The following is a 22840-nucleotide window of genomic DNA, read 5'->3' on the forward strand; positions in this document are numbered from 1 at the left end:
TGGCTTTGCCTTCCCCGCCACCGCGACCGCAGCAAAGCCAGGAGCGGTTTCGGTCGCTCGGCCACCTGCAAAGCCCCCAAACGTTTCCTCTCCGCGTCCTTCAGAGGCATCAGCAGATCGGCGCGGTGGGGGCGGGAATGGCTGCCCCAGAATCACTAAAGATACGGAAAAGCCACCTCCCGCGCACAGAATCCCGCGCACAGAATCCCGGGGGCTGCTTCTGCTGTCCCTTATATTTCTTACCCGAGTCTCCACCCCCCCACCATACTTTGTTCGCATTTCGCCTGGGGCTATGGATCCTCACCTACGGCCTTTGGCTTCAGGCCCCAGTGATGAGGTGACAGGTGACTGAGCGGGAGCCATGACCATTGCTCCTGAGAACCTCCACATTCGCGTGTGCAAGTGACCTTCCTTATAAACCTTGGGGTTCTTAGTCACAAAGCCAGTGGGCAGCCACCCCAGTTTTGGTTGACTTGTGACACCAGAAAAATGAGGCCACGTGACCAAAGCCTGGGCGCTCTCCGACCCCACTCTGTTAACAGCTTACACAGAAACGTCCAGAACAGAGCAAACCTGAAGAACCTGGCTGGGGCTGCAGCTGGGTCTGTCCCAACAGTGTCCCAGGATGGAGCGGGGACCCCAGATGCAAGCACCCCCGTGGCTCTCTGGTCAGCAGGCCCCTCAGGTCTGAGGACCAGCGTTCTGGAATCATGTGGTATTTCTCAGGGGGGCTATGGACCCCCTCTGCGGAATGACCTGGAATGCAGATTCCTGGGTCTTCCTCAATTGCTGCCTGCTTAGAATGTCACAGACAGGACTCAAGACCTTGCATTTTAAACAAGTTTCGCCAAGAATTCTGGGGCAGCGGAGAGCCCCTAGGACGGGCATCCGGTCCTGGGCACCACCTGCACTGTGGGCTGGGTGCTAGGGGCAAGGGGTGCTGTCCTGTCCATGGGGGGGAGGGGCTTGAGGGCTGTTATCTTATGTAGGGGTGGGGCATGGGTGTGGGGGGGTGTGAAGCTGAGCGGCACCCCTGACCTCTACCCACCAAATGAACCCTGGGAAGCTGGGGGCAGCCTCAGTTTGCCACCGTAGCTGCCACCAGTAGACCCCTGCTCCTGGCTGAGGACTAGTTACCCACGTAACAGCTGACTAGCGGGCTAGTCATAGGACCAGGTGCTGGAAGGAGAGGGAGAAGCTGAGGCCCACTCCTGGGTGGAGTAGGGAGGACGGCCCCAGGCCGCGGCACGCCCAGCCTCTCGCCTTGAATTCGCCTGGCCTGACTTGGAGAGAAGCCCACGGGGCTGTGCGCCAGGAGTTGGGCACTGCTGCCCAGGTGGGACCAACGTGGAAGCGAGAGGCGTTCTCCCGTCCCTGGACAGCTTGCAGTTTGGGGGGCGGGGGTGGCTGCGCGCACTGGTGGACGTGGGCACAGCTGCCCCTTGGGCTGTGGGAAAGCCCCTCGGGGCGTCCGCGGGCGGCGGGAGGATGCCCTGGAGACACCTGCTGGGCTTCCTGAAGAGCCGGGGGAGCCTTCCAGGCGGGGGAGACCCGACTTCTGGGTCACGATCGCGCGGCCGATGCCCCGGCGCGGAGCCGAGGCGCAAGGCCTGGGCGGGCGGGGGCGCAGTGGAGGCGCCCCCCCGCGCCCCCCCGCGCCCCCCCGCGCCCCTCCCGGGACGGAGCCCCCGAGGCGCCGCGGCTTCCGGCCAGCAGGCGCGCGACTTCCGCTTCCGGCCGGCCGGGCGGACGGAACCACCGGGCGGGGTGGCGCGGAGGTCCCCCCGAGCCGGCCTTCCCGAGCCGCGCCCCCGGCCTCGGCCCTTGGCGCAGCCCGGGGCTCCCGCCGCCGCGCCGGGACCTGCCCGCCGCCGGCCGCAGGTGAGCAGGGGAGGGACGCGGGGCCGGCGCTGGAGCCCCCCAGCCCCCGAGCCCCGGCCCGCCGCCCGAGCCCCCTCCGCGGTGCGGGGCCCGCGCGCCCCGCGCGCCCGCACCCCGCAGCGCCGGCTCCGCGCGGGGCCGTTGTCCAGGGGGGCGCGGGGGGCGCGCGGGGCCGTTGCCCGGGGGGGCGCGGGGGGGCGCGGGGCCGTTGCCCGGGGGGCGCGCGGGGCCGTTGCCCGGGGGGGCGCGCGGGGCCTTTGCCCGGGGGGGCGCGCGGGGCCGTTGCCCGGGGGGGCGCGCGGGGCCGTTGCCCGGGGGGGCGCGCGGGGCCGTTGCCCGGGGGGGCGCGGGGGTGCAGGCGCGCGGGCCGTGGGCGCCGCCGGCGGGAGCAGCGCGCCTGGGCCGCGCAGACCCGCTCCGCTGCGCGCTCGTCGGTGCAGAACCTGGGCGCGGGGATGCGGGGCTTGGGCCGGTGTGTGGGGGAAGCAGAGCGCACGCGACGCCACTTGTGCATGATGTGCAATCTAGGGGTGCACGCCTGTGATTTCAAACATTCCCGGGCTGGGGCGGGGGAGAGCGCCCTGGACGGCGCGGAGGACGGGCCCGGGTTGGGGGGAACGACCGCGCCGGAGGGGAGAAGCCCCGGCAGCCCGGGCCTCCGCGGGGCGCCCGCGGCGAGACTGCGTTACTTCCACATCCAAGAAGTAAAGTGCTCGCTTAGGGCTGTGGGCAGCCAGATTTTCGCGCGCCGTGGTGGTCTGGTTCCCTCTTGCATGGACCCAGCCCTCTCCGCCCGCCTTTTCTTCACCTCCGTGCCTGGAGACAGGGGCTTGTGGTGCTGAGGGGCAGGTGGGAGGCCCAGGACTCGGGGACCCAACAGTGGTCCGGGGATAGATGCTTCCCTGCTCCCCTGTGCAGGAGCTGAGAGAAGAGGGCGCCGGCGGCACTGGGCAGCGTGAAAGCAGGGAGGGGACTGGCAACGGTGCTGGGAATACCCGGGCGGGGCTGCCCCTGGGGACCGAGGCTCAGATCTCTGGCCCCTGAGCCACGTGGCTCCAGGAGACCCTCAGATCCGTGTACCCCAAACCGGACTGCACGGGAAGTGGGATGGCCCGGGAGTCCCTCCGGCCCTTCCTCCCACCTCCTCCTGAGCAGCTTCCTGGGCTCGGGGCAGCCGTCCTCACTGTATCTCTCAAATGTGGCGGCGAGGGTCGCCAGTAGCTTGCAATAAGCAGCGCGCTGGGGTGGTGGCCGTTGTCCTTCTTAGTGTGACGCTTCAGATTCACTCAGACTCAAGGTCCGCTCTCCACAGCTCCAGCCTGCCGTGTGCTCCGTGGAGGGAGGGCGGCGTTCCTGTGCCGGGAGATCTCCAGACCCCGGCCTCCCCACTGCGCGGCCTTGAGGAGCCAGGGGCCCGCCTCAGGTAAAGTCTGTGCTCAGATCTCCAGCTCCGGGAAGCCCGGGCCTCCACAGCCCCCACAGCGCTGGCCTGGCCGGTGCCCGGAGCCCCAGGTGCCAGCCAGCAGGTCCAGGCGCTCTGTGTTCAGGCCTTCCGCGGGCAGCACTGGCTGGTGGGGTGAGCTGGCGGCATTTTGTTATTAGGAGGTCGAGGGTTCTGGAGGCTGCAGAACACAGACATGCTGAGGGGGTGAGGCCCGTGGGGGCAGAGCCGGGCTGTCTTGGGCTCCTGGTGGGCCGCGGAGGCAGGTTTTGGGGGGTGACCCAGGCTGCAGTCCCCAGACAGGCCCTCTGCCTTGTTCAGCGTCCTGTTCTGCGTTCTTGTTGGTAGCGCCACGAGCCCACGTGTGCCCTGCGTGGACCTTCGGCCCCACCCCGGCATCCATTTCTTCATTCATAAAATAGGAGCTGAGGTGAGTGCCCTTGGTCTGGCCCCTGCGAGCACTTCTGTGCCTTCATGTGCACCCTAGTTTGGCCCCTCCCCCCCACCTCACCTCCCATCTGGCTCCCCGAACTGGGTGCAGTGGTGAGGCTGCATTCCTGGTCGTGGGGTGATGGCGCCGAGGCTGCAGGCCCCCTCTTTGTCGCCCACACTTGCTGGGGCGGGGTCTCACTGGCGCCACCTGGGGGCGGTCACCTGTCGAGCGGTTCAGCATCCCGATGTCGGGCAGGGTGTGAGGGTTCCTGAGCCCCCACATCTCGGCCTGCTGCAGGGGACGGGTGGGCAAAGCCTGGTGTGTGGCAGGAGCATCACCCCTTTGACCTCCGGAGCTTTGGTTTCTCGGGGAGACATCCTCACTGGCTTTCCCTGCCTGTTTCCTTTGCGTGTCTCTCTCCGGCCGCTTGTCCCTCGTGAGCGCTGTGTGCAGCCTGGTCACCGGGAAGACAACTGAGGGGTGAGGGTCAGGCAAAGGCCAGGTTCGGTCTGTGCCCATGCATCCTGACTGAGCAGGGGAGAAGCCTGAGGAGAGCCCTGGGCAGGGCGAGGCGGTGGGGGACATAGGGTGTCCTGGGAGGGCGGGCCTGTGGGGAACCCCAAAATGTCACTTTTATGGGACAGACTAAGGAAGAGAGTGAAGAGAAGGGACTGAGGAGTCAGGGGAGAGAGGACCCAGCGGAGGATGCAGTGGGTGCTCCTGATGCAGTGGGGTGCAGGGTGGGGCAGGCTGGAGCCACAGAGGAGGGTGTTCCAAGGGGAAGTGGAGGTCAGAAAGTCTAAGCAACCCTTCTAGAGTCTTCCTGACAGAAGGGAGAGTGGGGATACCAGAGGCCCAAGGTCGGCGTCACCAAGCAGCCCCCCTGTGTCTGCTGGCGGAGGCTGACCTCTAGGGCAGAGCCCGGGGCCTGGGCAGGGCTGGAGCTCAGGCACCATCGGCTGCTGGCCTCTCTGGAGCTCTGCGGGGTGGTCTGCAGACGGGACTCCCCGGTTCTGTGCCGCGTCCACGGCACGCTGGGGAGTTGCCAAGTGCCGGCGGGTTCTCGGTCAACATGGAAGGAAAAAAGGAAACTGAGTTTGGCGAATAGGCGGGCTTAGGAACGGCCGCTGTGCGGGGGTCTCTGGTCTGGGAGGACAGAGCGCAGCTTCCCGGGGTGGAGGCCCTGCGAGTTCTGTTCAGGGCTGGTTCGCGTCGCTTGCTAGGCTGCGGCTTTCTCTCTCCTCTCTCCCTGGCCTCACCTTCTCTCCCCCCGGAGCTGGGAGCAGCTAAGAGCGATTCTTTTCATCTTGCCTTGCAGCTTGGGCCCATCTCCTCATTCCCCAAGTTCCCAAGCATGTTGGAAACAGAAAAACTCAGAAAGCCCCCCAAAAGACGTGTATCCTCAGGGGGCACAGGACAGCAGCCCCCCGTGTGTGCTGAATCCCCTCGGTCCAGACCCAAGAGCCCAGCTGCCTCCCTGGCGCCTCTCGACTCCAGGTTCACCACCAGAGCCACAAACACCTATCGCGGATGCGCCAGGGGTGGCCTGCCAGAGACTGAGGGCACCCCCAAGTGTGCAGACTTAAAGGAGAAGGCCGGCAGTGACCACAGGAAGAGGGTCAGACCCCCTGGCTCCCGAAAGCGGAGTGAGAGGGCTCCATCCCTGCAGAGCAGCAGCTGGGCAGGCCCATCACCTGCTCGGGCTCTCCTGGAGGAGCAGGGAGCAGGTGCCCTGGGCCTGCCGGGCTGCAGGGGGAAGAGAAAGGCCTGCTCCCGGGGGAGGTCCAGCGTGTGCCCAGTGGCACCCCCGGCACAGCGCCAGGCCAGCCCTGGGCATTGCAAGCCGAAGGGAGATTGCAGGCGCTGCAGCCTGCAGTCTGAGCAGCCTGAGGAGGTGTCCAAGCAGAAGGCGCGTGGACAGAGAGGGAAGGAGGAGCCGGCGAGAAAGAGGCGGAGGGACCCTGAGCTTGTCTCTGGCCAGGTCCCCTCTGTCCCCGAACTGGTCTCTGATATCGGCTCACCCGGGGCGGAGGTGGATCCGCCCAGTGAGAGCGAGAAGGTGAGGCGCGTGGACATCCTCATCACCCACCTGACGAGGGAGCTGCGGTGCCTCAAGAAGTGGAAGAAAAGGCAGCTGCTCCCCGGGGTGGGGGAGTCGGAGCTCCTGCTGAGCCTGCAGAAGGCGCCCGGCAGGAAGAAGCGGGCCAGGACCATCGAGGCGAAGGCTCCTCCTGGGCCTCCCCTGGGCCCCTTGGACACCACCGGCACAGCACCCAAGTTGGTGGTCAAGAGCGAGGACGCCTGGCCCCCGGCTCCCGCCAGCCTCAGGCAGGGCCAGACACCAGGCCTCGTCCGGCCCTTGTCAGGCAAGCGGAGGAAGGAGAGAAGGCCAGGTGCAGGCCACCCAGGGTGGGCAGCGGAGGGAAAGCGGAAGAGCTGTTCCCCGGGTGCTGCCACCCTTGCTCCCGAGGGACTCCCGTGCCCCGGACGCTGCCCGGGTGCCTCGCCCTGGGAAGACTGCGCCGGGCAGCTGGCCGCGGGCAGGCCTGGGCAGCTGGCCCTGGCTCCACTGCCTCTACTGCCCCCTGCGGGAGATGAGGCTGCCCCTTCCCCCGCGGCAGTCGGGGGGGACCAGGGAGACAGCTACGCCCCCAACCAGCCCCGGGCGCGGGCCTGGAACCAGAGCATCGCGGAGCTGCTGTGCAGCCTGGCGCTGCCGCTGCCCTTCATCGCCTCCCCACCCTTCCGGAGGTTCATGGCCCAGGTCGACCCCTACTACCACCTGCCGCCGCCAGCCTTCTTCTCCGACAAGGCCTTGCCGCTGCTGCGCGAGGCCGTGAGCGAGCAGGTGCTGCAGGCGCTGCCCTGGGCCGAGGGTGGCCGGCTGCACCTCACCGTGGCCGTGGCCGTGGCCGCGGGAGAGGACTACATGGCCGTCACCGCCCACTGGGGAGCCATCCAGCCCGGCAGCCAGCAGGTGGGGTCCGGGCGCCCCAGGCAGCGTGCGGTGCTGTGGGTCCAGGGCCTGCCCCTGGCGCACACTGCGGAGGACCGGCCGCGGGAGCTGCGGGAGCAGGTGGGGCTGTGGCTGGGCCGCGGCTCCCTCCAGCCCGGCTTCCTGGTGTCGGGCGGCTGCCCTAGCTTGGAGCAGGCCATGAAGACCGAGGGCTACACCCTCATCCCTTGCTTCGCCCACTGCCTGGACTCGCTGGTCAAAAGCTTCCTGTGTCACCATCACAGCGTCCAGATCATCCTGGGCACGGCGCAGGCTATCTGCCGCCACTTCCAGGGCTCTGTGGAGGCCCGGGGGCTCCTGGCCCAGCTGCAGCGGCAGTGTGGCCTCCCGGCCGCCCAGCCCTTCGGGGAGCTCTCCGAGCACTGGCTCTCCACCCACCGCCTGCTGGAGTGGCTGGTGGAGCAGCAGCAGCCTCTGAAGGCGTACGAGGAACAGCAGTGGCCCGACAAGGGGGGCGCGTCCCTGTCCGCTTCATTTTGGAGCCTGGCGAGTGGGCTGGTCAGGCTCCTGCAGCCCTTCCGGGTGGCAGTGCAGGAGTCGAGTGTGGTGCATGCCTCTCTGAGCCAGGTGCTGCCCCAGCTGCGCTACCTGCACATCTTCCTGGAGCAGGTGCGTGGGCACTTTGAGGAGCAGGGCAGCGGGGCCATGGGGGCCGCCATCCGGCTGACGGAGGGGCTGGCCCTGCAGCTGTCCACTGACCCCCAGCTCACTGAGCTCTTCTACCGCGAGGAGCTGGTGCTGGCCACTCTGCTGGACCCCCGCTTCAAGGGGAAGATGAGTGCCATCCTGCCCGCGGGGTCGGACATCGACCACTGGAAGCACGTCCTGGTGTACAAGGTGAAGGAGATCATGGTGGCCACCTCCCCTCTGCCCATCGTTCCTCCCCTGCAGAGCCCTGGTGCCCTGGGGCTGGGTGGCGGAACAGCCAGCAGTCACCAGGCCGAGGGGAGGGGCCTGGAGCTGGTGCCTAGCAGCTCTTTGCTGCAAGGCCAGAGGAGGAGAAGCTTGCTGGAGCAGCTGGAGAGTGTGGGGCTGCTGGCGTCCAAGAGGAGCGAAGCCTCGCTGTCCACTGAGGACCACCCAGCCAGCATCATGGTCAAGGACTACCTGCTTGAGGACGTGACGGTTGGGGCGCAGGAGGACCCCCTGGCTTACTGGGAGAAGCGGCGGGACGTCTGGCCTGCCCTGGCCCAGCTGGCCACCCTCTACCTGTCCTGCCCCGCCACGGGTGCCTTCTCCAGGAATGTCCTGGCTGCCCTGGACAGTCCCGCCATCCAGGAGCACAGCGCCCCCCTCCCCGTGGAGACGGTGGAGCACCTCCTGTTCTTGAAGACCAACCTGGAGAACTTCCCCAGCTACACCCCCCTGCCCCTCATCTGCCCCAGTGGGGACCTGGCTGGGGGGAGGGCGGTGTAGACGGGGGAGTCTGACCTCAGGCCTGAGCCCTCAAAGCGGCCAGCAGGAGCTGACGGCAGGAAAAGCAGTGCTTGTGGGGGGAGCATCTCACTTCTCGTCGCCCCGCCGTTCTGCTTTTAGGGGAATGTCATTTCCTACCCGCCTCGGCTGTGCTCTGCCGCTCGAGCCTGGCAGAGGCCCTCCGCTTGCGGGTGACCGGCTACGTGGGGCTTGTGACCCGTGAGGTTCCTGTGACATTGGGTGCTGGGGGCTTGCGTGCCATTTTCCATGTGGGTCGGAGGTGCGTACCCTGAAGAGGTCTGCCTTCTCCGAGGGCCCCGGGCAAGGGGGGAGTGGACCCCAGGTGGAGGTGGACACGGCTGTCAGGGCCAAGCCCTTCCTTCCAGCGGTGGAGAGTGAAAGTCTGCACATGCACACGCTTGTGCGCACGGCTGCACACACAGACCCGTCTTCTCCAGGCTAGTACCTTGCGTGGGTCCCACAGTGACCAGAGGCCTGACGGAGGGGGCTGCCCAGCTCACAAGGAGTGGTGGGGAGCTGAGGTACCCCATCGTTAGTGACTGGGCTGACTACTGGATCCTCAGAAAGAACTCAGGTTACTGGTCCCAGGAGGGTGCCGCAGTGCCCGTGGGCTAGAGTGCGGAGCCTGTGCAGGGCACGCAGGGCCTCGGGGGCCAGGCAGGAAGAAGACACTGGAATTCAGAGCTGGCCCCTCACGCCGCAAAACTAGTGTCTTGGTCCCCCTGAGTGACCGGGAGACACGGCCCACAGGGACGGCAGGTGGAGGTAGGACAAGGCCTTCAGGGCCCACTTCCGCTTGGCAGGCCAAGGAGGGGATCCTGGAGGCCTTCCCTGCCTCCCCAAGGGGTACGGTGCCCCCTGCTTAAACCCTGGCTCTTGGCGGCTTGGCCAGCTCCCTGCACCCGGGGCTGCTTCCTGTCAGGTCTGGCAGCCGCACCTGGGCCAGCACTGACCCACGGCCACGGGACTCGGAGCCTCTCTGCCTCGGCCGGCTAGTCCCATGGAGCTGGCCGTCCAGACTTCTCGATGCCCCCGTGCAGCATTGGTTCTGTGCGTGCCGCGCGGGCTCTGGCAGCACTGCCTCTCACGCCTCAGGGCTCCACTCTCCCTTCCCGCCCTGAACCTCAGGTTGCTCGGCTAGGACCCCAGGCTGAGCCCCCGGGCCACCCAGCTGCAGCCCCTGGAAACCTGGGCGTTCATTGCCAGTGTTTTTTTTTTAAAAAGTCAGGAACATTTTCAAGTGACTAAAGCGAGTTGGTGCCTGCACAGGGCCCTCCCGGGAAGGAGGCCGGTGGGTAACGCGGTGACCTGTTATCTGTTCAAGCAGAACTTAAGTGTTTGTAAAAGAAACGCTGAACAGCAGTAAGGACAGATCACAAGTCATCGCGGAGATGGACGTAAGGTTTTGCTTCTCACGTCAGTTTGGAAGATGGAACTGGCCGCTTGGACGTGAATTCCCTCCAGTGTGGCTGGATGCCTGGCCCCGCTCCCTGTTGGGGGGCTCTGGCCGCCTGCACGTGGACGTGGGTCCTCAGGGCTTACTGGCCGGTCTAGATCCCCGACCCCAAGGGAGCAGCTGCGGGAGGTCGGCCTCTGAATGTTGAATTCTCTCCTTAGGGACCTGTGGCCTCGGCACTGGCCCCTGCAGTCAGTGGTGCCTTGTCAGGGTGAGCAGCCATCTGACTTCAGGGACCCCGCGTCCCCACGGCAGAACAGTGGGGGCCTGGGCCACCCGGCCGGCCCATCCCATGGAGCCCCAGGGTGAGAAGCCCGGCGAGGCGGACGGGGTGCGGCTCACACCCCAGCTGCTCAAGGCGCGCTCAGGCGAGTTCTCCCTGGAGTCCATCCTGCTGCTGAAGCTGCGCGGCCTGGGGCTGGTGGACCTGGGCTGCCTGGGGGAGTGCCTAGGCCTCGAGTGGCTGGACCTGTCTGGCAACGCCCTCACCCAGTTGGGCCCGCTGGCCTCCTTGCGCCAGCTGGCCGTGCTCAACGTCGCGGACAACCAGCTGACGGGGCTGGAGCCGCTGGCCGCCTGCGAGAACCTGCGGAGCCTCAACGCCGCGGGCAACCTGCTGGCCAGCCCGGGCCAGCTGCAGTGCCTGGCCGGCCTGCGGGGCCTCGAGCACCTGCGGCTCCGGGACCCGCTGGCCCGGCTCAGCAACCCGCTCTGTGCGAGCCCCGCCTACTGGGCAGCGGTTCGCGAGCTACTGCCAGGTCTGAAGGTCATCGATGGCGAGCGTGTGACTGGCCGTGGCAGCGAGTTCTACCAGCTCTGCCGGGACCTGGACCGCTGCCTGCGCCCCAGCACCAGCCCGGGCCCTGGGGCCGCCGAGGCCCAGCCCTGGGTGGAGCCTGGGTACTGGGAGTCCTGGCCGCCCCGCAGCAGCTCCATCCTGGAGGAGGCCTGCCGGCAGTTCCAGGCCACACTGCAGGAGTGCCGCGACCTGGACCGCCAGGCCCATGACAGCCTGGCCCAGGCCGAGCAGGCGCTCAACCCTGCTGGCACCACCTCGTCCTTCGTCTTCTGAATGTAGCCCGGTACTGGATCAGGGCAGCGGTGCCACCTGCTTTGCCCCTCCACTCTGACCCCCCCCCCCCACCTCGGCTTGTCACTAGTCAGTAGCCTTGCAATCCAGCCCTTCCTCTGTCCTTGGAGCAGCCCCTCCCTCACGCTCACCTGCTTCCACCACGTCCAGGACATCCCCTAATGTCCTACCCCCCCACACACACAAGTGCCCAGGTTGGGCCACACGCCCACTCCTGGCTGCTCAGGTCTGAGACTCAGGAGGACGTTGCTTTTTCTAAGGCAAATGGTGGGCAGAGCGCAGGAGCCGGAAGCTGCTGCAGACCCCAGACCCTGTCCACCAGGCCCCATCCCGGCGCCTGCATCGCCCATCCCCATCCCCACGAGTCCCTATTAAATCTTTGGCTCAGTCCTGTCCTGTCAAATCTTCGGCTCATCTGCCTGTCATTTCGCCCACCCCCGCTGGCCTCCTTCCCCGGGGAGGCAGGCCTTGCAGGGGCCTGAGCCAAGCAGGTGAGGGAGGCGGGGGAGGTGAGAATGCGATTTTATTGGTGCAGGGGTGGGTTGGCCCTCGGGGTGCAGCAGAGGGAGGCCTTCCTCACTGGTTCCCCCCAGCTGCCCGGAAAGCGGGAAGGGATTCTAGAGGAAAGGGGAAAAACAGATTTGGGGGTGAGGGGGGCTGTCATGGTCCTATCCCAGCTTTCCCTCTGTGCCCCAAATCCATCCTCCACCCAGCCTCGCACTAGCTGCTCTTCACCCAAGCCCCCTCCCAGCCGCCCCTCCCCCTGGGCGCCCACCTGTCAGGCTCAGCTGGGGGGCAGTGCCTTGGAGAAGGCAAATTGTCCGGGGAAGTAGAAGCTGTGAGGGTCCTCGCCGGCCCGCTCCACCCGGCTGCACTGGGCCTCCTGGCGCTCCTCTTGCTCCTGCCAGAGCAGCGGCTCAGGCCCTGGTGCCAGGCACCCTCCCTCCCGCGGGGACCCCCCCACGCAGCAGTGCTGGGAGGACAGGCAGTTCCCAGGTGCACAGCAGGTACACCCACCTCCACGGGCCCTCGGGAAGGTCAGCCTAGAGCCCCGCCTTGCCCCTCTGTCCAGGCCCCTGCTCCCCACATCTCCCGCTTCTGTCCATCTTACCAGCGCCCCAACCTCTGCTGCCTCCGCTGCCCACCCTTACCCGTCGGACCTGCGTCTGCATGGGACAGTGGACCATGCGGCCCAGGACTTTATCCTCAGGGTCCAGTTTGATGCATGCCAGGCACTTCCGCTTCCTCTGGGGAGGGGAGCAGGAGTCGGGAGAGGAGGGGGTGATGTGCAAGCTGCGGTGGGACGGTCCCCCGGCAGCCGGGGCAGAGGGACGAGGGTCATGCAGGGCAGCTGGTGTCAGGCACAACCCCCCCACCACCACCCCAGTCCCTGACACTGAGGAAGGCAGCCCACCTGGTGCGTGTGTGCAGGTGCGTGTGTGTGGATGTGTAAGTCTGAGTGTGCGTGTGTGTGTGTGGGGGGGGCTGGACCTGTCCCCAGAGCCCTCCCCACCTGACTTGAGCCACATGCTGTCTATTATATTTATTTATTTTTCTTGTAAATGTGATTTGAACACAAAGTTTCCAGCTCTGAAAGTTTGGGGAATCACTGTAAAATGTCTCCCCTCTAACAGGTGGAGGGAAGAGACCCTCAGAGAACCTACAGTGTCACAGAGCCTGGACCGGCTATATCCACCCCTATATCCACCGGCCAGGGTCCCCCCACGGCGGCTCTGCCACAAGGCGGCTGATCAGGGCAAGCCCCATTATGCACCAGCCCGGCAGGCCACCTCCACTCGGGACCCAGAATGTGGGGAGTTCACCAGGCCGGGTGACCCCCTCCTTGGGCCTCTTCCCCTGGGAATCAGTGAGGCGGGAACTGGGCGGGAAAGGAGAGCCCCTGGAAGGAGCGGGTGCGAGCAGCCCTACCCCGCCCTCAGGCCTCCAGCCATAGGCCCAGACCGAGGGGTTACTCCAGGCTGCTCCGGCTCAGGCTTCTCGGGGGTCTCACACCAAACCCCACAACGTGCATCCCCACCACGCGTGTGCCCCATTACCCCCCATGCGCACCCACGCACACGCACTCACCCCATTGGGCTTCACTTTGCACTCGGCCGTCTTCCAGTCCTTCTTCCGGCAGCTTGTTTGCTGGAGCTTAAATTCCAGCCTCACAAAAGTCCCTGCTGGGAAGGGCTGCAGGCAGGCACAGACAGACAGACAGACAGACAGAAGATCGCAGCCCGCCGGGCGGGCAGAGCAGCTGCATGCGCCCCGTCCCTGTGGGAAGCAGCACCTGGAAGCCTGGCTGGTGGCGCCTCAGCATGTGCTGCTAGGGGTACCAGGCTCCTGCCCCCCCCACTCACTGTGTCCGTGGCGCTGTCCACGCCGGTCTCCCGGAAGGCCCACTGCACAGGCGGGTGCTTGTGGAATTCCTCCAGGGCCACCTGCAGGCCCCGGCGCTGGGTGGCAGTGAGCTCGGCCCTGCCCCAGCCCACGGTGCCCAGCCACAGGGCCAGCGGGAGCAGCAGCTGCCACATGGCGGCGCCTCGGTCACCTGGCCGGAGGGTGTGCCCAGCCTCAGTCCCCTTGAGGCTGGCAGAGGTGGGGGCAGGAGGAGGGTCCTGGTATTCCCCTGGTCCCTGGCACCCTCGCCCTGCCCCTCCCCCTCCCCTGGGGCCTGCGTGGCCAGGCTGGTCCTGTGCTGGGAGGTGCTGAGCTGCCAACTGTCGAGGAAGCAGCCTGTTGCCCCCTCTCATGCCTGCCCCCCTTTTCTGGGCATTCTCTCCTCCACCAGTGTATGAGCCCCTCACCTGCCTACTGGCCCCAGAGCCCCTCTGTGTCCCCCCCTCCGCCTCTCCTCATCTGCCTACCCCCTCCACACCCAGCACCCCGGCTCCCCTGTCCCCCAGCCCTGCAGCGGGAGGGGGAGGGGCAGGCCTAGGCTGGCGCCAGCTGGAGGCTGAATATTTTTGGGAGGACGTAAACACGCAGGAGGGGCCCAGAATGGGTGGGAAGGGGGGGATGCTTAACCCTCCCCCGCCTAGGGCTGACCTCCTCCCTGCCCCTCACCCCAGAAATGGGGGCTCCACCTCGGCACCCCCCACCCTTAGCTTTCATGTTCAGGTAGACCGACCTCTCTTTGCCTTTTCTGGAGGGGTCGTCGTCACCACCCCCACCCAACGCTTCAGACCCCTCCCAACTTGTCATGGGGTCCCCCAGGGTGGGCCCTTCCCGAGAACTCCGCCTGCACAGTGGTCTCAGCACCAGGCGGCCACGGATGTGGAAACATGCCCAGTGGACAGGCCACAGGGCCAGGCCGTGCTCCCGCAACGCAGACGCTGCATCCCGGGAGCCTTGTACCGGGCCCTCCTCTGGCCCCAGCCGCCCTGCTCACCTCCTCTCCCGGGCCTCGGGTCGCCTGCTCTTCCCGGCAGCCGCTGCCGCTGGCCAGGCCGCCTGCCTCTTCCCGCCCCCCCAGCGGCTCAGCCCCCATCTCCTCCCACCTCCTGGCCCCTCTCTTGCCGGAGCGCAGGCTCCTCCCCACCACTTCGGACCGGCCTGCCGGGCAGCCTGCCCTTCGGCCTCCCCTCTCCTCAGGCCAGGCCGCCCTGACCCTGACCCTGGCAGTCTGCCCTCCCCAGCAGAAAGCCCCCACCCTTGGTGGCCCTGATGGGGATGGGAGGCTGGCCGGTCCCTGCCTGGCCCGGGGCTCCCCTGGGTGGGGGCCAGTCCCCAGCGTGCAGACACTCATTTTGGGAGACTCCTCCCAGGAACACAGATGTCCTCAAAGCGGATGGGATAGTGAAGAGGCACTTGGTTCCTCCCCCTGCCTCTGCACCCTAAAGCCTGAGAACCCCAAATACTGAGAAGGGAGGGGCTCCTTCAGAGAAGACTGATGTCTGCAGCTGCCAGGTCAGCACCGCGTCCAGCCTTGACCCTGCTTGTCTGTCCTTGGCGGCGACAGTTGCGGGGTGCATGGAGGTTGGGAGGCTTCAGGCCAGCCAGGATATTGGGGGACCCATGACAGGAAAGGGGTGGTTCCAGGAAGTCGGGCCCCAACCGGGGTCAGCTCCTCCCCATGCAAGGCCCTGTGTCCTGAGCAAATAGGACGGAGCCGGGCTGGGCGGGGCAGGCTCCTCTCCCCTGGTTCCCGGCCAGGTGCCGCCCCCAGACACAAGCCGGGAACCCCTGCACCTTCCCTGCAGGGAGGACTGGTGACTGGTGGCCCCGGCGGCAGCAGCTTTCCTCGAGTCCTCTCTGCCTCCTGCTCACGTGTCCCCACGACGCTGAGAACCCCCGCAGGGTGCTGGGTGCCAGGGAAATCCCAGGCCTCAGTCGGCCCCAGCGCCTGAAACCCCCCTGGCATTTCCTTCCCTCTGAGTTCCCCCGGCTCTCCCTGTGCAGAGGTGAGAGAGGGGAGCCTTAGAGGGGGCTCGAGAGACCCCTCTACACACAGGACACTCCCGGCCCAGACCCGGTGCTGGGCATGTCCTGGGGATGGGAATAGAGGGAGAGGCAGGGAGGCTGGGCAAGGATGGGTGAGACCTGGGGGGCAGGGAGGGAGGGAGGTGGGGGTACAGCTGGTGAGGAGTCCTCAGACCTGTGTAAATACGTCACTTTTTGCTTAATGAGGGGACCAGGCCTCAGAGGGAGGCTGGTCGTGTGCACCCCTCGGCCACCTGGGGCCACACGTGGTCTATTTAAAGGAATTGTGGCTGAAGCACCTGGCTGGCCGGTGTAGGCCTCGTGGCCAGGCAAAAAACCCTTTGGGGATAGGTAACGGGAGCCCGGCGCCCCAAGAAGTGAGCAGCCCCAGGGCTGGCTGATGCAGTTGCCGGTCTGCCGGGCAGCCGGTGCCCAAACACACTTCAAAAACTCGCCAGTAACCAAATCAAGTTCCAAAAAAAATTTTCCTTTAATTTTTATGTGAACAAAAAGTTTGTTTTTTAGAAGAAACGACTGACTTTGAAACAAAAGCAGATGGGTTTCCAGGCTGCCCCTGGTCCAGGTTCAGTGCCTGCTAACTCCTGTGTCGACTGAGTCTAAAGAACTTAATTCCAAACAACACTGTGTAGATTCCGAATAAAGTGACTGTATCGGTATCAAAGTATCCTTCCAATTTTCCTTGTAAGTTTTGCAGTCAGCATACACGACCTGTCTGCTGCCATTACAACCCTTTGCATGTTGATCTGTGTGAGGGCAGCGTGTAAAACCACAGTTCTTCATCTCTTACTAGAAGATTTCACTGGAAATTCCCCGACTGTCTGCCTGGGTCACAGTGAGCTCTCCCCTCTCCTCGCGGCTTCCAGCTTAGGTTGTGCCATCCCGGGGAGTGAACCCACACAACCGTTTCTAACCCTCGAAGATGGCACATTTGGCTAGTATGCTCCTTGTTTCCAGAAAGTCTTGGACCTGGAGCAGTAAATCTTAGTAAAACTCTTCCACGACGCACCCCCTGAGCAGAGCCGGGTTTGGGGTGATCTCCGCGGGCCTGGGGAGAGGCCATCACGTCCCTGGTTTGCATGTCATGGCCGTGGCGGTGGATCTCAAACACCGGGGCCCTTGGGGGCAGACCTTTGGGGTGTCTGTGGGCTGCGAGTGGAGAGACTGGCCGACAGGCCGTCAGACTGTGTTCTGAAGACTGTGCTCAGACTGGGCTGAGCCCACAGACGGGACTCAGACTGTGTTTGGAAGCTTTGTCTGTCTGTGTGCGGCGGGAGAGCTCTAGCTGCCCAGCCGGGGAGGTCAGCCTGCGCCAGCAGAAGCAGAGGAGGGGGGATTTGGATGAAGAGATGGGTCCGCACCATGTTTGGAGACCCAGTAAGCTGTGGACGGACCACTGGACCTGGCGAGCCTGGGTGACCTCAGCAAGAGCCGTCACAGCGAGGGCAGGTACAGATGTGACACCGAAAGGTATGGATGAAAACTAGGGTGGGGGGGAGGGCGGGGCAGCTGAGCCAGGATTGTGGCCGAGACTTCCAGATGTGGCTGTGAAGACACAGCAGGCAAAGGCTGGAGGGTCTGGGAGAAGCTGGACCAAGGGGCTTGATTTTGTTTTAATTCATGGAAAGAACAGCCCTCTGTAGGGCAGGGCCGAAGATGCTGACAGAATACTAGAGAAGGGCCTCCCTGGTGGCGCAGGGTTAAGTCTCAGCACTGTGAAGCTGTCCACAGCCACTGCAGCACAAGTTCGATGCCCGGCCAGGGAGTGACCCACAGAGCGCAGCAGACCTCTCCTTACTCGCCTGCTGCGCCCCTCAGCAGATCTGCCTGTTCTGCTCCCCACTCTGTCTCTGGTGAGTCCTCTCACCCCCTGCACCTCTGGCCTAGCTCTTGTATGCATAAATAAAATAAATCTTAAAAAAAAAAAAAAAAAACAGAGAATACTAGAGAAAAGTCAATGTTTTCTTCTAAACAAAAGCAAAAGCTCTGGATGAGAAGAAATTATGGATACCTTCTTGCCGTGAATATTTATATGCCTGTAGGTATATATGTATAAATATATATATATATGTACAGTTGACTCTAACATTAATTTGGAAATAAGCAATCTAGTGAGAATATTATGCAAATAAGAGAAATGTTGGCCAATTAGGCGCTCAGACATCTATTAGATATTAAAGCATATTTAAAAATCTACACTAATCATAAGCGTGGTATTAAGTGAATGAACAAAGATCAATGGGCCGAAAAGGAACATCAGAAACAGACCCAAACACCTGTGGGGATCGTATGTGTGGTAAAGATGTCAGTTCCAACCTTTAGGGAGATATAGAGTAGCCAGGGCTTGGCTAGCCTTGTGGGAGGAAAGGAATCAGGGGGCTCCTTCCCTCACTTTCACACTAGATACCAGACGAATGAAATAATTAAATCTAAAAGTCCCCTGAGCTTTTGCCTGTGAACAGAGCCAGAGCGTGCGTCTGGGGTGCAAGTGGGGGCGGGAGGCTCGGGGCCAGCATCCAGCTTGGGGACTTTGGACTCGCCCTCCTGCTGGCATTCAGGCCATTGCCCTCCCCCGAGGCCATTCTGCCCAGTGACTCCTCTGCTCTGGCGGGGTGCTGCGGTGCGGGTGCTCCTCTGCGCCCCCGGCACAGCCTGTCTCCCGTGCACCCGGTGCCTTCCTCCAGGGCCTTCTCGCCTCGCTTCCTGCCCATCACCCTGCCCCTGCAGGTTCTGCCTCTCAGCCCGGGGCACCCTCCCTCTTGGCCACCCTGGACCGTGGCCCCGTCCCCTGGCACTGGGCGCCGCTCCCAGCTTTTCTCCTTGTGAATAGATGCCCTTTTTATTCCTTTACTGTCATTTCAATGCAGTTTTGGGAGGAAGTAAGGATAACCCTGTATTCTAGCATGTGCAGCCAGTTTCTCTGTATAGACTACATAGTTCACATATGGTCAGTCTGTCTATATCTATCTGTCATCTATCATCTATCTATCGATCGATCGATCTATCATCTATGTTTAAGGAGATAGAGGAGGGTGAGAACTATAGTTATAATTAACAATTGTGGGCTAGGGGCCTCCCCGGTGGCACAAGGGGTTAAGACGCAACCTACGAAGCTGTCCGCAGCCTCGGCAACTCGAGTTCCACCCCAGCCAGGGAGCTACCCACAGGGCGAGGCAGACCTGTCCTGTCTCCCCGCTGCTCCCCTCAGCAGTGGATTTCAGTAGATCTGCCTGTGCTGCTCCCACTCTGTCTGTGCTGAATCCTCTCACCCCCCCGCACTTCTGGCCTGTACCCCAGTTCTTGTATGCATAAATTAAATAAACTGTTAAAAAAAACAATTACGGGTTAAATTTTGTTCACGTGTTGTAGTCCCAGCCCCCAGTTCCTCAGGTTTGATTGTGTTTGGAGATGAGGCCTTCAACGGCGTAATCCAGGCACGGGGCGGGCGTGCATACGGACGGGCCCTAATCCAGCCTGACGGGCGTCACAGTCGGGAGAGACGAAGACACTGGCAGAGCGAAGACCACGTGAGGACACACGAGGATGCGCCATCAGCCGACTGCAGAGCCCGCTCTTGTGAGAACAGCCCCGCCGACGCTCCCTCTGGGGCTCCGGCCTCTGGATGGGCAAGGGTAACCCCATCGTTCAAGCTACCCAGTGTTCCGGCAAACACCCACACACCCACACCCCCCCACACCCACACACACATGTCCTCTCCCGAGACTTGGTGCTTTACACTCAACCTGATTATTTAAAAAGCCAAGTCTGGTCTGTGTGTGCAACCAGCAGGGGCTTTGTGAGCAAAAGAAAGTGAGGCTGGTGCAGGGTCAATGAAGACGCTCGGGCTTTCGAGCGGTTGGCCTCTGTGGCTGTCACCTGCGGCCTTGAACACAGGAGGCGCTTGGGAGCGTGGGCGCGGGGCACGCATGCCTGACGGGCGCCTGGAGAGTGGTGTGGGCGTGCGTGAGTGGGCACACCTGGGCCTGGAGGCTGCGCATAGAGGGGCGGCATCCCAGGGGACCGTGCGGCGGAGGGCGGTGGAGAACGTCAGCAGAACGGCTACAGAACCACCCCCCCGACAAAGTCAGAGAACGCCAGAGAAAGAGGAAAGATTGGCCCGGGGCCGGGAGACGCCCAGCCCTCCTGCCTGCCCTGCGCCTGGTCGCCTCACTACAGATGGCAAAGAAAGATCATTAAAAGCCCAAGAAAGCCACCGAGGGCTCCAGGACTCTCCTTTACCCGTCGGCCCGGATCACAGACCCGGCTCTGCGCTGGCCTGCACAACAGATGGCTGATACGGGACGGGTGAAAACTGAAATCGCCTTATTGAGGATAAATGTATGACTCCTATCGTTAGTGTCCAAAAAGTTAAGAAAGCAGGCTGCCACCTTTAATGTTTCACCATGGTGGGAACTGCCCTGGGCTGCCCAACATGGGTGCAAGTTCACGTTAATATGTCATTAACATTTAAAAAATTAGAATTATTGGGCCTCCCCAGTGGTGCAGCGGGTTGAGTGCAGTGCTGCAAAGCTGTCTGCAGCCTCTGCCTTGCGGGTTCCATCCCGGCTGGCCGGGGAGCAACCCACATGGTGCGGCAGACCTCTCCTGTCTCACCTGCTGCTCCCCTCAGCAGTGTATTTTGGTCCTTCTGCCTGTTCTGTTCCCCGCCCTGTCTCTGGTGAATCCTCTCACCCTCCCATGCCTCTGGCCTGTACCCCAGCTCTTGTGCAAAAATAAATAAATTTAAAAAACAGAATTCTCCTCAAGAAAATTTGCAAACTGATAAAAAGAACCGGCACCTTTATCAGGTACATATAAAAAGTCTGTGTCATGTGAAAAATATTTTCCTAAATCGAAAAGACTCAGCTGAACGTGCTGTGGGTCCCCGAAACGGCCCATGAACCCCGCAGGATCTGCCGCTAGCTGGAGCTAGTGAGCACGGAGCCGGGGGTTTCCACTCAGCGAGTGAAGTCTGCTCTTTCACACTGAGAACTCTTAACTCCCTCCTGACCTCCCAGCTCATGCCAATCAGGTGCGCTGCTTATAAACTGCAGGCACATTGCTAAGCACCCCAGATCAGCTGGTGGAAGACACTGCGAAATGACTTTCCAGGAGTTTTTAAAATTCATTTTATTTTATGTAGTATGTCATTTGCTGGATGTAGTAATTTAATAGGACGGTACCATGGAGTAGTTAAACATGCTGCATGGTAATTGCTAATAACATCCAAAAAGAAACCTTGTTAAATCTTGTGATGAGGAGACGCCCTTCTCCTCTTGTGTGAAGACAGTGAAGGCAAACCGGTTCTGAGGACATCGAGACCTCCCTGCCAACTCCAATGGCCCCAAATTTAACTGTGACCCAGATTTGGTCTCAGTGCTGACCAGAAGGTTCTGAGTGGAAGCCAGGTTTACGCTCTGATTCCTGCAAGTCACCCAAGTGGCTTTATTCCCAAGGCACATGGGTGGGACAGAGCGAGGTTGCAGCGGCCTGTTGGGGTGAAGGGTGCAGTTGGGGCTGCTGTCCCACGAATCATAGGCACCCAGTGAGGGAAGCTCAGCTGCTTCTGCCAAGTGCTGGGTCCTGCGGATTCTTCTAGAGCTGCCTCAGGTTTCCAAATCCACGTGGCTCCTGCTGGGTTGTAAAGCGCGAGAGGGGGTGCATTGGCTTCTAAGTCCATCTTTTGAAGAGTGTGGACGAGATCATGGTCTGATGCTGCTCTGGAGCAGAACAAGACACCAGCTGAGATTTGACCCTCAAAAGGTAAACTGTGGGGCCTCCCTGGTGGCCTAGGGGTTGTCTCAGCGCTATCACTGCTGCAGCCTGAGTTTGATCCCCAGCCAGAGAGCTGACCCACGTGGCGCAGCAGCACTCTCCTGTCTCCCTGCTGCTCCCCTCAGTATATTTCAGTTGATCTGCCTGTTCTGCTCCCTCCTCTGCCTCTGCTGAATCCTCTTACCCCCGCACCTCTGGCCTGCACCCCAATTCTTGTATGCCAAAAAAAAAAAAAAGCATAAAAGAAAAAGGTAAACTGGGTTTCCAGCTAAAGGCAAGGACCTTCTCACTTAGCTGAGCCACCAAGTGGTTTGTGACTGCTTTTCCTGCTGGGGTGTGGGAATCACGGTCTCCAGGGAGTGGGCACAGTCCCCCCAGAGCCTGAGGGTACCTCTGGCCACAGCCATTGCCCCCGGAACCAGAGGTTCCTTAAAGGTACCTGCGTTCATTGTTCTAGAATATTGTTCCAGATGAAAGATATACTTAAGGCACTGTTATGTGGAATCAGTCTCCCCAAAATGTTCAGGTCGGCTTTTTCCTGGCTGCCCAGAGCAGGCTCTTTCTGACACTGTGACCTTGGCATGTGGAACTAAGGGCCCTGGAGCATGTGGGCCAGAGAGAGATCACAGCTGCAAAGAATGCAGACTTCCCAGCCAGCGCGCATTCCACCTCCCTGAGGGCGGGTCTGGTCACCCGAGGTCATGCCCGCCTCATGCCAGACCCTCCTCTCCTGACACACTGGGCCTGTCCCGCTCCTTAGCCCAGGATAGAAACCCCCGCTGTGCCCCATTTGCTTTAGAGATTACAGCCATGTCAATTCTCCCCGTGTGTGTAACTAAATGGGGCCTTTCCTCCTCCTGTCTGAGGGGTGTTCACGTGTCGGCTCAGCCAGCCCAGGGAGAACCGGAGAGGGGACTGTTCCGATGGCTCCAGTCAGGGTCCTGCAGCCGGACAGCCACAGACAGGTGTTCTGTTATAGGACAGGGAGAAGGGCAGCCCAAACCCCGCAAACCTGCCTATTCTAAATGGGTTCTGCCATCCGCCGCATCAACACAAAACATAGGAGACTTTAATGGGAAGGAACTTTAATAAAAACTAGGAAACAATACAGGTAAGGCAAAGAGTCTAGTTTCTAAATGAAGCACCCAAAGTTACCCGTCCCCTCGTGGGTAAAACTCCATCCATGTGGGATTGGCCCAGAGCAAGGCCCCAAAGCCTGCCCCAAGTCTAAAGCATCTTCCAGTGGGGACCCACAGAAAAGGGTCAGAAACAACCAGACAAGCCCGGAAGGAAAAGAGCAAAATCAACATCAAGATAAAAGCTGCCATGGTCACCTCCCCACGGGTCTCACCCACATCTGTGTCACCCAGTCCACGACCAAAAGACAAGCACAGTTTCTTCACGTGTCTCTAGGCTCCATGCGCCTCCTCCAGGTCTCCTGGCTCCATCCTGCTCCTTCCTCAGTCTCTTCTGCAGCTTCTCCTCTCCCTGCTCAGCTCCACCCTCCCTTGGGTGGGGCAGGGAACCTCCCCCTTTCCTGGGGACCACCCTGTTGCAATCCCCCCTTTTAATTTTTATTCCACCATATCTATGGTGGCACAGATCTCATGGTGTAATCTTAGGAGACAGTCTTTTTTCAGGGTTACAATGTGTGTAAGAGAAGCAACAATTCGTCAGCAGCATTGTCCATGAATGTCCAGTATGAGTTTCATTACTTAAAAATAGTCCATTATCCAAGCCAAAAGAAAAAAATTTGGAGCATTGGCTAAAACAAGATAGCAAATATATCAAAATCACAGGGAAAGAATGTTAAAATGGTTCAACTTATGCAAAAACGAATTCTCTTAACCTTGATCCCAAACTTTAAC

General features: G+C 62.1%; 2 protein-coding genes across 2 annotated transcripts; one reads left to right on the plus strand and one right to left on the minus strand.

The window, feature by feature from the left end:
- Positions 1-9956: 9956 nt before the first annotated feature.
- Positions 9957-10811, plus strand: LRRC61 (leucine rich repeat containing 61; the record flags this gene model as incomplete). The annotated part of the gene is made up of 1 exon (XM_084230868.1): positions 9957-10811. The coding sequence occupies one exon, from the start codon at positions 9957-9959 to the stop codon at positions 10734-10736; it is 780 nt and encodes a 259-aa protein (XP_084086994.1). The 3' UTR covers positions 10737-10811.
- Positions 10812-11260: 449 nt separating this feature from the next.
- On the minus strand, positions 11261-14197 carry RARRES2 (retinoic acid receptor responder 2). Its single transcript, XM_084230869.1, has 6 exons — positions 14149-14197; positions 13118-13308; positions 12843-12947; positions 11906-12001; positions 11530-11655; positions 11261-11371 (listed from the first exon to the last, which is right to left on the minus strand). The coding sequence occupies exons 2-5, from the start codon at positions 13289-13291 to the stop codon at positions 11539-11541; spliced, it is 492 nt and encodes a 163-aa protein (XP_084086995.1). The 5' UTR covers positions 13292-13308; positions 14149-14197; the 3' UTR covers positions 11261-11371; positions 11530-11538.
- Positions 14198-22840: the final 8643 nt, after the last annotated feature.

Source organism: Talpa europaea (genome assembly GCF_964194135.1).
Source record: "Talpa europaea genome assembly, chromosome: 3".
In the NCBI taxonomy this organism is placed as follows: Eukaryota; Metazoa; Chordata; class Mammalia; order Eulipotyphla; family Talpidae; genus Talpa; species Talpa europaea.

Bases quoted from the DNA above. Each gene is read 5' to 3' on its own strand.
- RARRES2 (XM_084230869.1), bottom strand. From the start codon at position 13,291: ATGTGGCAGCTGCTGCTCCCGCTGGCCCTGTGGCTGGGCACCGTGGGC. The intron at 12,002-12,842 runs GTGAGTGCGTGT...TCCCCTCCCCAG, and splicing joins GCAAAGTGAAGCCCAATGGG to AGGAAGCGGAAGTGCCTGGC. The intron at 11,656-11,905 runs GTAAGGGTGGGC...CTGCTCTGGCAG, and splicing joins TGCAGACGCAGGTCCGACGG to GAGCAAGAGGAGCGCCAGGA.